Here is a 15,139-nt window from a genome sequence, read left to right as displayed (position 1 = left end):
ACTCTGCACTGGCTCTAGCTTGCACTAGGCAGACGTGCATTTAGTCTACTTATTTCGAATAGTAGAGCTGCATCCAAGCAGTGAGCATAGCCTCAGGGATTTTTTTTATTGCTTATAACTTTGGCTTTGTAAAACAAACCTGAGCAAAGCTCTGACAAATCAAGGTTGTTGACATATATTTTCATGTGAGAAAGTGCAGTCTACTTTAGTAAAGCGACTAGAAAAATCTGAATCTTCCAAAAATTACATTTTCCATCGACATTCCCATATGGAATTCCTTGGAAGTGAGGATGCAACTGCTGTCACTGTGTTTAGTTTTCCTGCTCCGGGCCTCTAGTTCCCAATGCTTTTGTGGCATATAATTCAGCAGTGACCAGCAGGAACTAAGGACAGCAAATAGCCTTTAGCCATGCCTACACCTGGGCACCTTGCCCCAATACAAATTAGACATGTCCTGACAGTAATTGTTTGGCACAGTATGTAGCTTTCCAGGATTCCCTGTTTATCAGTATTTGACCTCAGTACCCATGGAACCTACAGCCATGCAGGAGATAGATAGAGGGTATAGCTTTTGTCCATACCATATTAACAGTACCCCCTGCATCAGTATCAACTAGGGATGGTGTAAGACATGCCCAAAGCCCTCACTCTGTAACCAGAGGCCACTGGGCATGTTTGAATGTCCGGGTCCCGGGCCTGGAGAAGCGGATGAAGGATGTGGCCAAATATGCCTTTCTCCAGGAGCGCACTATGTACCCAAATTCCTTTCATTGTGGGATTTGACATTAGAGGCACTGCAATGTTTTAACATAATATGCGTGATTTCACCAGTGATTTAATTGTTTTAATATCTCTCGTCAAATGGCAAAGATCAGAATTTTGTAAAGATTCAGATCACAAACATAACATTGCTTTATCACTTGTGTGGGTAGGCCTAGCGCCTGTGACAGGAAATGCCACAAAACACAATGTGGACACATCACATTTTCTTAAAGAAACCAGAGCCGTTTTTTGCAAAATGCCTAGCTGTGGATTTTGGCCTCTAGCTCAGCCGGCACCTAGGGAAACCTACCAAATCTGCGCATTTTTTAAAACTAGACACCCAGGGGAATCCAGGATGGGCTGACTTGTGGGGCTCTCACCATGTTCTGTTACCCAGAATCCTTTGCAAACCTCAAAATATGGGCAAAAAACACTTTTTCTTCGCATTACGGTGACAGAAAGTTCTGGAATCTGAGAGGAGCCACAAAATTCCTTCCACCCAGCGTTCCCCCAAGTCTCCTGATAAAAATGGTACCTCACTTGCGTGGGTAGGCCTAGTGCCCGCAATAGGAATAGATCACACAACGGTCAATGTTGGTCCTTACATGATGCAACTGTTGACCCTGGAGTGATCCATTCCTGACGCAGGCACTAGGTATAGGCACTCAAGTGGGGTAGTGTATTTATCAGGACAGGTGAGGAATCACTGGGTGGTAGGAATTTTGTGGATCCAAGCATATTCCTGTAGTTTGTGTGACAGAAATGCAAGAAAAATAGTGTTTTTATTCATCATTTCAGCTTTGCAGGGTATTCTGGGTAAGAAAACTTTGGGGAATCCACACAAGTCACACCTCTGTGGACTCCCTCAGATGTCTAGTTTCCAGAAATGTTTGGGTTTAGTATGTTTCCCTACATGGCCACCGAACCCAGGACTAAAAACACAGGTGCATGCCTTACAAAACCAGTTTGTTTTGTGATAGATAATTCTGATGTCTCCATAATAAGATTTGGACGGTGGAATTTGGTGCCGAACTAAATTGGGGAGCTCCCAAGAGAGCACTCTCTCTCTGAGCTTGCCACCGCATTTACCGGCTCGCTGGGTTGGGCTAAACCACTATTGCCCAGTTGCACAGACTGTGCTTGCGAAGGGACAGCAGGACTGTCCCCATCACCTCCCTCATAATTTAATGGAAGAGGAGTTATCCAATGGGACTTCTCCGACTGAAGAATCACTCCCAGAGTCTGCGCCATTGTCCTATCCCTCAGATGCTGTCTCAGTATCTGCTGTCTCAGTCTCTGATCCTATGTCAGAGCTGTCCTCTATAACCCGAGTGACAGCGTCAGCAGCAGTCATCCATCAAGATGCCATCTCTGCTATTAGCTAAACTGTTGCTCTAAAACACTAGCCTACGTAGACAGTCACAAAATTGCTGGTGTGTGTGTGATACCTCCAACAGTAGGGGCCACATTACCTGCGCTTCGTCCCTCAATAAGCACAATCTTTCAAAACACTCAAAAAACACCTTGTCACATACCATTCGTCACAGTCTTTAGCACCTCCTGCGCCCAGTCCAATAATCATTATTAGGGCTCCCACTCTCATGTCCTCCTCGGATTCACTCATTACCCTCCAGCAAAAGTACCTTTCATCTCTCCATAGCCGCCACCCATCCCGCGCATAGATTTCATTTGTATTATAGCGTAGGAAATGCCACACTTTACTAATGTACACAGCTATTTACATAAAATACAGATTTGCTCTTTGCAGTAGGCATATAAACCTTCGGCGCTGCTCTATGGCACTAAAACTGCCACTAGAGAAAAGTCTGATCCTTTTGTAGCAAATACATAATCACAAGCCTTACTTGACTTTTTTTATTGCTGCCTAAAAGCTACAGTTGAAATGCATCAGATGAAGTATGTGCATTGCTTTGAAGACGCAAGCTGCAACTACAAGACAACTGGTGGCAAATTATTATATATATATATAACACTTTGATATGTGGGTCTGGTTTTCCTGGGGCCGATCGCAGCCCCCAGGTAAACCACACATGCATTGACAAAAGTGATCTATATATATATATAGATATATAGATCTATCTATAGATAAATCCATGTAGAAACCCTACAACTTCTAAAAAAAAAAAAAAAAAAAAGTATTGCCCCCACAGAGGGTCGCCCTGCCCATCGGCGACTCCCTGCCAAATTAATTTGTTTCTTTTTTTTTTTAAATTAATCCCGGGGGGGGGGCGTGATCGAGTGCGAATGCGCTTGATCGCGCCCCCCCAGGGGCCACCTGCTGACCCCCCCCCAAGTGAAATCCCTGGTGTCTAGTGGTGTTTCCTGGCCCTTGATCGCAGCTGTGCTGCGATCGAGGGCCAAGAAGCGCGTTCAGAAAGGCCTCGTATGAAAGGGGAGAGTCTCCCCTTTCATACGTGGCCTTCCCGAACGTGGGGAAGGCCGCTTGGGAAGCTTACGGTCGCTTCCTGCTCCGATGGGGAAAACAACAATGTGACGTCAGCGTGTCACAAAGGGGCAGGTGGGGGCAGACACGGAAAAGCTTCCGTGTCTCCTTGGTAGTGGGGAAAAAAAAATCCTCGGGTGCGTCCTCGGGTGCGACACACCCAAAGATCTTACCCCCTCCCTGGTGTCGGCCACCGGTACGGGTTAAGGAGTTTGGGAAAGTCATGGAGACAGGCGTGGTGCAGAATAACATGTCCTGCCATAGGGCTGCAGCGTCACTGAGGTAGGTTCCCTTTGCATGCAAGAATGGCAGACTGGACCGCCGCGATTAGTGCTCCTGAGTTGGTGCAGGTTCTTCTCTGCCTTGAATGTGCGGAGATGGCCAGGGTGACAGGCCCAAACGAGCAGCATCAGTGGGGGTGCCTGCTGCAGTATCAGCCTTCATAACAACCCCTTGGAGTGTCAGAAGGAGGGGGACCGTCCGGGGCCCAAGACAATTATGAGTATTGGTTGGGCTCCTGCGCTTGTGGATCATGACCTCCGAGAGGAGGAAGCCACAGGAAGAGGAAATCTGGTCTTGAAGAGTCAGGAGGGCGACAGTGTTTGATGGTCAGAGGAAGCCTGAAAGAGCTGAATTGTGACGTGTCAGGCGAAGGAGTGGGGCACCCCATAAGCATTCGTGACGTTGGTATGGGGCAGATGGACAGCAGGGTAGAATACGGGTGAGCACCTCCGGGAGAGAGTGCACCACAAAAGTATCCCGAGTACCTACATGAAAGGAAAGGTTGTCAGTAGACAGGACGTCGGCAAACTATGTGGGAGGCAAGGGTTCAGGAGGGGAGAGATCATGGCACAAGTCAAGGATATTTTCACTATTTTCACAGGGTGGACGCTGTGTTCCCTCTCAAGAGGTTGGGCCCCATGGATATACACTAAACTTTTCAGACACCTAGGCACATTCAGTAACGCCTGGTTTGGAGCACCAACGCTCATGCGAGGAGGGTGCTTATCAGATTCCGGCTGGGCTCATAAAACAGGCTGAGATTAGGAGGCCACCAGGCCTCCTCTTGGAGTATCCTGGCTAGGAGCTATTGTGCGCCTCACACCTAAATGTAATGGAAGGGAAACAAATACGCACAGCTTATCTTTTCACAGGTAGTTAAGAGAGACATGCTTTTGGTTTTTCTCCGTTTCTGGATATAAGACATATTCATGTGCTGTGAATGTCAGATATGTTGATCTGTCCTAGTATCTAAAAAAATAAGAATTTAAATACCACTATTTTGTTTTATTCCGTTTATAGCGCTATAGCACTAGTCATACCAATGTTTGGTGTCAGAGCACCTTACATCACACATACACCTTTTATCAGCGCCTCACCAGGGTTAGTAAGAGCTAGATGAATTCAATTATACTTTGACAATAAATCACATGGGTGTAAATCAGGATGTTACATTATGCAGTGAGGATTACAAGGTGTGGGAGCCAAATGCCCTTCATAGCTCATTGTGCTACAGTAGAAGGATTACTATTTATGAACTGCAAGTAACAAAAGAATGTCTGTGTTAAAAGTATTAACCCACTTACCCATTTACATAAAATACACGTGTCATCTGATTGTTACATGATGTGCTTTTCAGCAGACGTATAAACCCTCTGCCACTTTGATTTAAAACTGGAACTAGACAAAACACCACCCCCCCTCAGCAATTATGTCTACTTCCAGTTATGTTACCATCATTTTTATTTCCTGAGCTTCGGTTTGCACACAAAGATCTATGCAGCAGGTGCCTTAAACCCATAAGATATAGTGGTAGGAAGCCATAGTGGGCTGGGCAGCGAGGTAAATGGGAACAGAAAGTGTAGTGAGCGAGGAAGAAGGCAAAGAGAAGCTGATGGTTCATTATCGGACAAAGGCAGCAAGATTGAAGGCATAGAAGGGCCAGCCGTGATTGTGAAAAACAATGCATTGGTAGCGTGCACACCAGGAGTGGAGAGCCTGGTCAGGTTTAGGGTCAATGCTGGAAGTGCTTTATGGAAAGGCAAAGAGGGGGCCGCAGCCCCAGGCATTGCCATAAATGACCCTAAGCTACAAAACAGCACTTGTGCATGGGACTGAGAGATGACCAAAGGGACGCTGGCGGGCAAAGGGGAAGGTGCACAGTATCCCTTAGGGAAGAGGTGCAAGACTCTGCAAGTGAGTATGGAGGAGGCTTGTGGTCAGCTTTGGAGGGTGATGAGGGAAGCGGGGGAAGCGGGGGTAGTTGTAGCATGAGGGGTGAATGTAGAGGCACAGGTCATGAGGCAGAAATGGAAAATGTCCACAAGAAATTGTAACAAGCTGGGAGGAATTTCTAGGGAAGAAAGGTGGGTCAACGGATAAAGGCAGACAATAAGTTGGATCAGAGTGGAGAACATTGGAAGGTATAGGATCGGTTGTTCCCATTGTTGTGTGAGTGATGGTGCTGTAATGCAAGGAAGTGACAAGGCTATGGGCAAGGGGACAGCAAAGGCGGCAGGTCAGCTGGGCAGCAGACGAGTGGACAGAAAGGAAAATTAGGAGGGTGAGTGCTTCAATGAAAATGCCTTACACAAGCAAAGCTCTGGGACAGCCACCTGTTGCCCAGAAGGAAGGTAATAATTTTAATATATTTAAGTTGTTGCACAAGAAACCTACAGCAAAGAGTGTTCTAAGACAGAGGAAGGGAATTGGCAAGGGGGGCTGGGGACCAACCAGTACTGATGTGTGCATAGCAGCTTTTACAATCTACGCCACCATAATGAGGTAGTAATTCCCAGAATGCAGTGTATCATTCTTCAAGTACATGGACCTGATAAGGTCCTCCATATCAGTTTTGGAGGCATGGCCTGGTTTCGATTTGGGTAGAGTTAAGAGCCAGGAGGGGACTGAAGCCAGCAAAATCGTGGGGAAGGATAGTTGAACTGTGGGTTCAGTATATGATGCTGCCCAGGCCCATTCCCACAGCCCACAGCGATTATATATTGCCCTGTCCTGTTCAACACCCCTCATCAGAACATGTGAGAGGGTCTATTACATTCTGCAGAGAAATATTGTGATTTTTTTCATGTAACATTTATAAACAATGTTTCTTGTAGATCACTCTAGGGCCTCACAAATGAGAAATGGGAGGTGAGATGCTGCTGTTTTACAATATTGAAAACACACCTCACTATACCTGAATATTAGATGTAAACACATTTAGAATATGGACCTGTGCACTGTCGGTGACCTGACCAAAGTGGCCATGAAACAGCTGAAATGGAGCCATAAATACAACCCCGTTCTGAACAAGGGTCCCCAAAATCCTTAAGATGTCCCTGATGGAAAAGCAAACACAAATGAAGCCCGTTAGAAGTAAAACAAGGGGGTGGGTGGGGGGGGAGGAGTTGGGGGGACTGCTACATGTCTCCATGCCACTTCCGGCACAAGTGCTCAGGGTGTAGCAGGAGAGCCTCATTTTTGGGGTTAGAAGATTTTGCTATATATTAGATGTTAGGAGTCTTGGACAGTGCAGCTCAGCCGAAGGCTGTACATTGAGCACTCTGCTTGCCTCCAGTAAACTGACTGAGTGTGAGGAGCACTCCTTCCCAACATATGGTGACATGTACACCCCCTTCTTTGCAGCACCTGGCTGTACTAGCGCCTCAGAGTCATGTTGTTCTATTGTGGTGTGTACGCCGATGTGAGGGCGTCTTTCTGCAGTTGTTTTCCAGTCCAGTATGCTATTTCAGACCTCACATCTTGGTTTGTATATGCATAATGCAAGTTGCTCTTATGCACAATTATCACGTGCAGGATCAGCGAGCGAATACTTTTACCACACTTAAAGAACTGTCTGGTTGCCATATAATTTACAATAGGCAGCTCAGGGAAGAACGGTATGCCTAATAATTAATCACCACACCAATTCTGGTTATTCTTCATCAGTCTATATAATACTAAAAACGGCTACACTGTAAATGAGAATGCCAGTATATCACGTATTGTGTTATGTTTTTTGTTTAAAAAAATATATATATTTTAAAGGTTGAAATTATTATGAGTTCCCCGTATTTGAGTGTGTTTTCTTTGCCTTTCGTTTCACAGGGCTGGAAATATTTGCATGTTTATCAGCAACGGCAACATGGGGAATGCTGTGAATAAAACCTACTATTCTTTCAATGACACCGTGAACAACGTGAACATATTTCTCACGTCAGTCCAAAAGGTAAGTTCCTCGTATCTATGGGACTAAACGGATTTACAATACGCGTGTGTTTACCAGATTGCAAGCAGGTCGCTGCCTTGGAATTAGAATGAATGACGTCAGTCTGACTCATTAATCGATTGTGGAGGTGATTCATTTAGTTTGTTTACTGCACGTGTTGATTTAATAAACAGTCTCTTTCCTGGTTCTATGATATATCTCTAAGGTCATGAAACTAAGCATAACGGCTAAAAACATTTGAAAATAATTTTCTGTTTTGATAAATCTGCCGTCAATTTTCTCAATATATTGCCTGCACTTCAGCACCCTGAAACTTGGTGGCTAGAGAGCAAGAAACAATAAAGGACACGGTTTTGAGAACATTAAACTTTGAAAATGTAATTAGAAAAGAAATGTAAATACTTAGAACATTACAGGAATTAGATCCTTGCCTTTAACGAGAAAAGGAAAGAGAAACGTTTCTGACAATCCTTAAGTAGGCATTGGCTAAGCCATTATGTCTGTCTTTGTTTACTTATTAGCTTTGTTAGTATTTTTTGCGGATAAGATAAAGCATCAGCAAAAAAAATATAAAAAACTGAAAAGCTGCGATGATGCAGTTGATTCTGGTAACTGCGTCATTGTGTATGTATACCCTTGCACGATAATGTATGCGTACGCTTGCATAACATATGCAGGCATATCCGTAACGACATATGCATGCACCACGCTGTAAGCGCGCGCCTACAGAATGACACGAGCACCATATTTGTTTTATTTACCAATCTAGGATGGCAGACGATTCTTGATTGGTATTTTTTTTTTTTTTAAAGACGTTTTCGTAGAACTAAAGTGATTTTAGCACCGTGGAGCGGTCCAACAGCAAATGAGAATTGCAGACCCATCCAAAAAAATAAAATAATAAATAACTAAATTTTTAATGGTCTGTGTGGGTGGTGGAAGAGTGGGTAGGGTGAAGGAATGGGGAGTAGACCGTGGTGAGGGAGAAATGAAGGTGCAGAAAAAAAGCTTTTTGTACTGCTAAGTGGCCGAGCAGCAAATAGCAGCTGCCGGACCCTCAAAAACTGAAAATAAAATATTTCTTTAAATGCTGCGAATGATAGGAGAGTAGCAGAAGAGCTGGTGGGAGAGGGGTGAATGGGAAGAAGTTGGGATGATGGGTTCGAGGGGAGATGGAGCAGCACAAATGAGAGAGCAAGATAACATATGCACTTTCATAAAGTGCTTAATGAAAAAGAAAAAAGTAGTTCCCTGAATCCGAGCAGAGCAAAGATACAAGTCCGCCAATCAAAAGGAGGATTAAGAGGCTATGCTCCAAGACAGGTACAAACACAATAAGAGGAAGGCAAATCATAAAATAAAAAATAAGCAAATTAGGGTGACAAAGCTAATCAAAGGCTAAGCAATGTGCGGGTTCTACATCTTCTGAAGACAAGACCTAAAATGTACTGCAGCAGGTAATGGTAGGTTCTGGCCCCCCACCACTTATTGGTGAACTGGGGTAGGCATCTATTGTTGATTTGTTGTATTCCATCCATTTAGTAGTTTCCCCAAGTAATCTATGCTCAGGTATCATTCCTTTCACACTAACTGTTGCTGAGATAGTTGATGGAAATAATAATAGCAATAACAATAATAATAACAATAATAATGTTTCATATAGCACGTCATACCATACTTCTGCCATTTGTAAGAGCAGTAAATTATTGATGTTACTATTACTCAATTTATAGTAACAATTTATAGCTTAGGAAGATGAAAGGCTGAGTCATTCTTCCCAGAATTCAAGCAGGTCCCTCTTTTGTTAGAGTAGCAAAGGATCAGATCACTGTGAGACCACTCCAGGAAAAATTCATCTTCAAAGTGCCCTGATGGTTGGACCAACAATGTGCTGAAACTTGATCCTCAAAGTTGGGCACAAATCTTCTACTGTCTATTTCAGTGTATATTGGAGACCAGCAAATACCGGTGACAGGAAGTGGGGGCATTATTATTCCCTGTTTATGAAAAAAGCCATAGGCTGCTTCAGAGTATTAGCTGGATAATAGCTGTGCTGAAGCTACTAGTCAAGATTCTTGCCGGGATTCTCCTCAAAAGTTCAGTGGAGTGGGCCACTAATGCTAAAATTTTGTCTTTTAATAAAATTAAATTTTGCGGAAGTACGTTCACGTTCCACGGTGTGGTGGAGCTGAGACCACTAGCAACGAGGTGTCTCCCCTGCATTGCAATTTCTGTATACTGTCATTCATGGACTGTTCCATGGCTTTCAGTCCTGTGACTCAAGGCCAGCTATGAGAAAACTGTTGAAGTTATCAGCCCGCAGGAAATTGCTGCTAATACTCAGCAAGTTACATTCAGACACTTTGGGCGAAATTAGGCTGTCCAGTAATGCACTGGTTGCCGAAGTGAGGTGCGACAGCGATATCAAACAAGGTTGTGTTGTTGCACAACTGTTTCTCAACCTAAACCTGAGTTGAGCTCCAGCCTCCTCTGCTCTGCGTTTTTACTGAATTTGGCAGACACTCCTGCAGTGCATCTCTTACACTGATGAGATCCTCCTTATAGATAACCCAACCCCATGGGCCTTCAGCATGCCCTTAACATAGCACTGGCACATGCAGAGCATAACTCTTTGCTTATTAATTTCAGTAAAACCCAGGTTAATTTCACAGTCAACAACTTTGCGTTACTAGGAGTAGAGATAAAAACTGGCACTTTGACAGCTAGGGGAAAACGTCTAATTCTATGAATATATATCAAATGCAGTTTGTTGCTTCAATAGCAAGCAGTGGTGGCTCCTCCGCTGTGGTGGAGCAGCGTTGCCCTCCCGCCAGCAGCAAGCACTGCAAATCCTTTAACATTGTTAAAGGGGTGGGACACTGGGGATGACGAGCACTGAGGAAAGTGCACTGTGCACTCCCCTTAGTGCACATGTATTTTTGGCTGGCCATCTCGGGCTGGCCACACACACATGCACACTGTGCTCTCTCCAGCCTGGCACTGTGTTACTGAGCTGGGGAGAGCAGGCACAGGCTCCCAGTCTGCCTGGCAGCATCCTGGCCGGGCACTCCCAGCCAATCCTAACGCTGCTTTGAGCAGTGTCCGGATTGGCCACAAGACAGGCTGGGAGCCTGTGCCTGCCTGCTACTGAGATTGCAAGGATCGGCAGCACAGTGGTAATTTTTGTTTTTAAAGTTTATTTTGTTTCATTAATCTTCTCCCCCATGCATCACCCCGCCCCCTGTAATCCCTGTGAGCCACAAGTGAGGTGCTGTACCTCTGGGCCCATCATGAAAGCACTTAAGATTACATTTCTTTCAAATGTTACTTATGGGTCTGCTGTATGGATCCCTTATAGTAAACATTCAACAGATGCACTAGATGCATATTCCTTTCCTTTCACAAAATCTACACCTGCAGAGGTCATTAGATCTGAGCTCAGTTACTGTTCCTCTTGGTGCTCATGGCTTGTTCAAGTTCCTATGTTCTCTATAAAGCATCCAGGCCAAATGAAAACATGCTTTTGGACTCATGTACTGAATTCGACAAGTGACCAACCTAAAATCTATAAATATGTTCTTTTCAGTACTGATTATAACTCAGCATTGAAACCATTCGCACAACCATTTTTAGTGGCCTATGTAAGACCTCTTAGTGTTGAGATGTAAAATACATATTTGCCTTTGCCAGAGAAATGAACGATCTAGCTATTGCCTCAAAACTTTACTCACTTCTCTGAGTAAGAATGATCATCTCGTAGACATGAGGACATTCACCAACATTGCATCTGCCTTACCCCCAAATTCTGTTAGACTACGCTAAAACATTGTAAGCAACTGGCGGGCAGATAGGCCTGTTTTATGAAGATAGGATTTGATGGTTCTGGAAAACAATAAAAGTTGAATCTCAATTGCATATTTTGTCTGATTACACATACTTAAAATCTCTTTGAGTTAATACAGCCTCCTGGTGGCCATTCTACTTCGTTGAAAATTGCTGGAACATGCAGAGACAACTACATTACAAAATATAGACTACTCCACCCTGAACACACTTAAAAATGGCCCCAGCTGTCTGATTTTGCTGAACCACTCAGCTGTCTTCGGCACCATTGATTATCAGTATTCTACCCTCATCAATACACTCCATTCTCTTATGGGATTCACTGGCAATGTCCTTTTCTTGCTCTTTTGGGCATCCATCTGTCATGGATTTGTTCACAGGGGCACCCTCCAGCTCCCTTAAGATCTATATCACCTACATAGTACCACAGGGTTCCTTCTTGTCCCCTGTTATCTTCAATCTGTACATAGAGCCCCTTAGTACTCACTGATAACAGTATCAAAATTCACCAATATGTTGAAGATATACAGATTGACATTAAAGTCTTCTCGACTTTAGACATAAGACTGCCTGTGCGGTCCAAACACTGCCGGCCCCATTTGGAGTTCACCGCAGGGCCAGCTGGCGGAAACAACTTTTCTGCCTACCAGCCCTGCGGAAACAAAGCCTTAACATTGCAGCCAGCTTGTAATCGAGCCGGAGGCAATGTGGCGATGTGGCGGGTGCAGCAGCTCACGTCATGCATTCCACTGCCTGTAATTCAGGCAGTGGAGGTCACGACGGGGCTGTGCATGGGGGCCTCTGTCACCCCCATACTGCCAGCCTTTCCATGGAAGTAGAACTGCCATGAAAAGGCTGGCAGTATGGGGACCTCGTAATCCGGAGCCTGGCGGATTACAACCACCGGGACCGCCAGGCTGCTGGCCGGCAGTAACCGTGTGGTCTCAGTGGTCTGACTGTGGTGGCTCCGCCAAGGTTGTAGTATGGCGGTCGGACCGCCACTACCACAGCTGTCTGACCGCCACCATGAGTCTGGCGGTCTCAAGACCGCCAGACTCATAATGAGGGTCCAAGTGTCTCAAACGTTGCTTGCATCGCTTCCAAGCCTGGATGTCCTGCACCTATCTGAAGCCCTACCCAACCAGTTCAGAATTCTTACTAATCAACTAGAACTGCAGCAATAAGTAGTTCAAAGCTGGCTCAACAGGAAAATGGCAAGACTTGGACCCCAACTTTTACCTGATGCAACGTCACTAAAAATTAGTCTGGACACCAACTTCCCACTCAATGAACAGATTGGCAAAAAAATAAATCAGCTTGGAACTAGCTTTTTCCACTGAAGAAAGTGAAAATATTCCTCTTAAAATGTGATTTCAGAACTGCAGTCCAAGCCCTCAAATTCTTAAACTGGATGATGGCAGCACCTGCTCCACAGCCTCTGAGGCTGCACATTGACCCCCTAAAGGGCGCCATACAGGCCACAACATATCTCATCAAGAGCCTGAAGGAATATGACCACATCACACCCACCCTTATAAAACCCCACTGGCTCCCCCTGCCAGATAATATTCAAATCAGCAGTATTATCTAGTAAGCTATCATTACTGGTGAGTTTTGGCACACCGCACACAATCAGACTGAAGATATGGTGCAAAAATTAAAAATGAGCCCTCAGCTTTTCTCCTTTATGCAGCCATAATCTGTTCTGACATCCCTATATTCATCAGGTCCACCCCAATCCAGGGAACACCATCTAGGTGTAAGCTATATTGGCATGATGCATGATGATGAAGTAGGATACTGCAAACAGAGAGGATCCTCCGTTTAGTGGTATAAAGGATTGCTACTGGGTGTAATATCAAGGATTTTGGAGACTATTTGAAAGATCTGTACCCTACTGTGGCAGCATGGTCGAAAACATAGAGGCCATCTGGGGACTTTGCAGCTGCATAAAGGGTATATTGGCTCCCTCCAAGCAAACATGTATCTCTAAGCCGGTGCTCCTTTCACTGGATGCCTATGAAGAATCTCCTAGAAGACTTTTACATTACTTAATCATTAGGTGCACAGAGGTCTAGAGAACAAGACTATAATGACACCCAAACAAACTAATTAGACTTCCTTAGTCATGCATAATATGGTTACCAGGAACATAACTGCCCAGAATACCACACATCCACAGAAAAAATAAACAAAGTTTGCCGTTCCCCTGAAAAAATCTGGTCTGTCTTCAAGACTGTTGGCTTCTGCACAGTTGAACACCCAGCATTTAGACTGATATTTGGCCCAATCCCTGCACTAGGGTATTAACAGCTGGGCAGGAACATGAGCACTGAAACCGGCTCACTGACGTGGAGTCCATCCAGATACAACTTGGTCACAGACACAGGGATGTGATTAAACAGATTGAGACACTCACACACATAAGCAGTGGAATATTGACTCAGGCATATGAATATAAACACAAAAGAGCACAAACTTTGGGAATCTGACAGTAGGACTCAGACACTAGGTTTCTGACACTTGAATGCTGGCAGTGTGACAGCCACACTGTGGCACTTGCACTAGGGGCACTTGCATTGAATAACTGATAAGGCCATTGAGACATGGACATTGGCTCTGGAATACAGACACTGGGCAGACCCTGGCCATGAATTATATTGCATTTTAGTTCAATTTATGTGACACATCACACCCCTGTTTAGGTTCTGGATGGCTCTGGATTCCAGTCAATTGTACTTCTTTAGAAGATTATGATCTGGTAGTTTGGAGTACATGAAGACGTGTTTTGGTGTTCTGCACGATGACCAAGATTGTGCTCGCCTTGTGTTACTTGTTGTTGTGTGAGCATGTGGTTGAGCTAAAAGAACTGGGACATAACGTTTATCCTTACAAGGCAATGTGTCTTGTTGATTGGATGACCTTCGTAGGAATAGGATGTGTGTTGTGCACGAATGGCACTAGTGGATATTATCATGTGGCAAAAAAATTGTATCAGCAGTTGTGAATGGAATGTGAGAGCGCTATGTTTATAAATGTCTTGTGGTTATGCAAACCATCCTTATGGGAGATTTGGCTCCAGTTCTAAGCTGGGTACGCTCCTGGATGCTGTGCTGTTTATACCCTCAGTGTGATGCTGAATGATTATGACTCTTGGTTGCTATGATCTAAATAATCTTTTGGGAATTCACCAGGTCTTTTCGGCCTGAATGGATGGACGGTCTGCCAAGATATCATTCTGGTATGAGGAATTCTCTTCTGTCTGGATCTGTTATAATTATCATATGTTTTCTCTTCTACGTATCCCTTTTCTTAGGTTACACCTGGTAAATGTTTACATATAAATGACAAATATAAAATGCATGTTTGTTTAATGTCATTTTTCTTTGCAACAATATAATCATGTCTCTTGATCGCAGTTAATAATATTTAACCTTCGTTGTCTTCTCTGATATAAAATAATTATTGCTGAGTTGTGAACAAGGTTTAAAAAAACTGATAATTGTATTTCTTGTCTATTATTACAATTCAAGGAGCACAGATTCATGGAATGAAATTAGGTAAAAGGTTGTCAGGCTGCTTCTGCGAATTGTTAATTCTAAAGGATTCAACAATAGTGAGATAACGTCATGTAAGGTAGGAACAGAGTATAAAGAGCTATAGAGGGCTTTCATGCCAGAAGACAGAGACAGGACAAGTTATACAAAATTATTCACCAATGTTCGCTAAAGGACAATTGGAGGTGTATTTAGCTTTCACTTGCTGAGGGCTTAGCTGCCTACCTTCCAGTGCATATGAGAACAGCATACTTTACCATTATTCTGAACAATAAATACATATTT

The 15,139-nt window shown here is 44.2% G+C and overlaps 1 protein-coding gene across 5 annotated transcripts in view; it reads left to right on the top strand.

Moving 5' to 3' along the window:
- The window catches only part of LOC138300336 (prominin-1-A-like), a 475,106-nt gene that overhangs the window by 266,385 nt on the left and 193,582 nt on the right, over positions 1-15,139 (top strand). For all 5 annotated transcript variants that reach the window (XM_069239581.1, XM_069239582.1, XM_069239583.1 and 2 more), the window contains one exon: positions 7,334-7,454. In XM_069239581.1, coding sequence (XP_069095682.1) covers positions 7,334-7,454 — 121 coding nt within the window. The remainder of the gene's footprint in view (positions 1-7,333; positions 7,455-15,139) is intronic.

The sequence above is a fragment of the Pleurodeles waltl genome, chromosome 6 (assembly GCF_031143425.1).
Source record: "Pleurodeles waltl isolate 20211129_DDA chromosome 6, aPleWal1.hap1.20221129, whole genome shotgun sequence".
NCBI classification, from domain to species: Eukaryota; Metazoa; Chordata; class Amphibia; order Caudata; family Salamandridae; genus Pleurodeles; species Pleurodeles waltl.
The sequence above is the reverse complement of the archived record's forward strand: the minus strand, read 5'-3'. Positions and strand labels throughout refer to the sequence as shown.